This window comes from Lepisma saccharinum, chromosome 7 (assembly GCF_977018435.1).
Source record: "Lepisma saccharinum chromosome 7, izLepSacc3.1, whole genome shotgun sequence".
In the NCBI taxonomy this organism is placed as follows: domain Eukaryota; kingdom Metazoa; phylum Arthropoda; class Insecta; order Zygentoma; family Lepismatidae; genus Lepisma; species Lepisma saccharinum.
The window spans coordinates 33819781-33821848 of record NC_139235.1 but is presented as its reverse complement, the minus strand read 5'-3'; the positions used below and the strand labels follow the sequence as shown (position 1 = coordinate 33821848).

Here is a 2068-nt window from a genome sequence, read left to right as displayed (position 1 = left end):
ACGATACAAAACATGCATCATTGAAACTTTGCATTACACTTGCATTATCTGTTTTGCTGAGAAAATAAGTTTTTAAAAGCATGGATTTCACTTGATGTCCATTGAGAGGTGCTACTAAAATGTTCAAAACGTACCTGTTTTGCCTACCTGTGGTTTCATCTAGTATGAAATAGACTGGATGGTCAGCTACTACTTGCGTGATCTGCGAGATTTTAGCTTCATAAATAGGTCGAAGGTAAGATTTCCTTAAGTTGCTCTCATCTGGAACTGACTTCCCAGTATATTTTTGCAAATATGATTTCATGACAGGATTGTAAAGTTTCGAAAGAGGTATTCCGCACGCTATAAATGTCCTTGCTGTCTCACTGAAAAATTCATTTGTATTTCTAGAACTCGAAGATGCAAGCGCCTCACCAATGCATTGCTGTCGCTTCCCACCTTTACCATCTTGTAGTTCTTTATTCCTGATGTGCATCCTACTTTGTAGATGCTGCAGTAGCGAAGCGTAGTCTTACGAAGGAGGCAAGCAATGTTTCAGTACAACAAAACATGTAGTACAACGACATGCCGAGGGGAAAGATTCAAGGTTTATAGCCTCATTTACCCAGTCGCTGGATTTGTCAAAATATCGTAATAAAGTGACTGTACTAAAAATAAACCATATGATCCGCAAACGTCACATTTACTTTTTTAAAAAAATCCAGGTAACGTTATTCATATGATATTAAACGTTTTGCATTTGCGAACTTTCCGCATACGACTAAAGGGAGACGGAATTTCTTACTTACTTATTAGTACCTTTATTTGTTCATTATTATTTAATATGGTCAAACGGCGGTGACCAAACCGATTTAGATAAAAAAAAAATGGGAATCATTTGTTTATTTTACGCTGCATGATGTAATTTAGTATTTTTGGGCACCCTAAAAACCGCATTGGAGTAACTTAAACACTAAATAAAAAGTTAAACACAAACAATAAAAAATTCATTTCAAAGCAAAGAAACACATGCATAGACGATGTACTCACCACAATAAATTTCAAACTCTTGGTCCATTGGATGCCACCCTTAATGACGATATTCATACTCCATTCTTCTTTTCTTCTCTAGAAAATGTTTAAGCACACAATCGTAAAATTTAGTTTCATCCATTTTGAGTTCCTTTAATAGTTCCTTCTCAATGGACAAATGAGCAAGGGCTGACAACCTTTCCTGACCCATGCTGTTCCTGGCGAATGTCTTGATACGTTTCAGCGTTGAAAACGATCTTTCAACTGACGCTGTTGTGGCTGGTATAGTCAGTACTAGCAGACACAGTTTGTGGAGTTCGGGCATCACTTGTTGTAATTCGTTGTTTACAATGTACTTCAAGATGTCCTTTACACTCTTATTGCGGAAACAATCCCGAGAATAGGCAATACTGAGCTCGGTGTGCAACAAGGTTTTGTCAAAATGCTGGATGTACAGTTGCATAAGCGATGAGAAGGCAGTTTCTGGAAATGTAGCAGCATACTTGCGAAATTTCCCGCTATCGAGCAATTCAACAAATCGTAGGGCCTCAAGGTTTTCAAAACGTGAAGACAGTTGGCTTATGATGTTGTCTATAACTTCACAATATATACGTTGGTACTGAGATTTTGTGTCGCCTACATTGTTCCTCTTCCTTCTCGGCTGTGGTACTCCTGCAATATCTATTGTCCTTGTATAAATTATGTCAAATTGTTCTTGTTTCTTGGTAATGTCACTTTTGACACTTTCAATTTCTTTGAGGCAAAATCCAATATCCATAGTTTTTGTTTGCAGCACATTAAATAAATATCCCGTCAAGGAAAATATTTCCCCAAACAAGAGAAGAAAAAAGTTGGTTTCGAAACTATCCAGGAATGCCAAGAAACCACCCGCAGAAGAAATTGTTTCACTGTCCCAGTCTTGTGCATTGCCAATAATGTCCTCAAACATTTCAATTATCTTCACTCTATTTTCGGACGTTTTTTGTACAAGCCGTTCACTGTAGTTCCACCTGGTCTGAACCACTTCAGGTAACCTTGCTTTAACTATATCGTCGAG

At 37.6% G+C, this 2068-nt stretch overlaps 1 protein-coding gene across 1 annotated transcript; it reads right to left on the bottom strand.

The window, feature by feature from the left end:
- Positions 1-1069: 1069 nt before the first annotated feature.
- On the bottom strand, positions 1070-1789 carry LOC145990421 (zinc finger MYM-type protein 1-like). Its single transcript, XM_083126115.1, has one exon. The coding sequence runs from the start codon at positions 1787-1789 to the stop codon at positions 1070-1072; it is 720 nt and encodes a 239-aa protein (XP_082982241.1).
- Between the last annotated feature and the right edge of the window lie 279 nt (positions 1790-2068).

Excerpts from the sequence above, each read along its gene's own strand:
- LOC145990421 (XM_083126115.1), bottom strand. The coding sequence starts at position 1,789 with ATGGATATTGGATTTTGCCTCAAAGAAATTGAAAGTGTCAAAAGTGAC.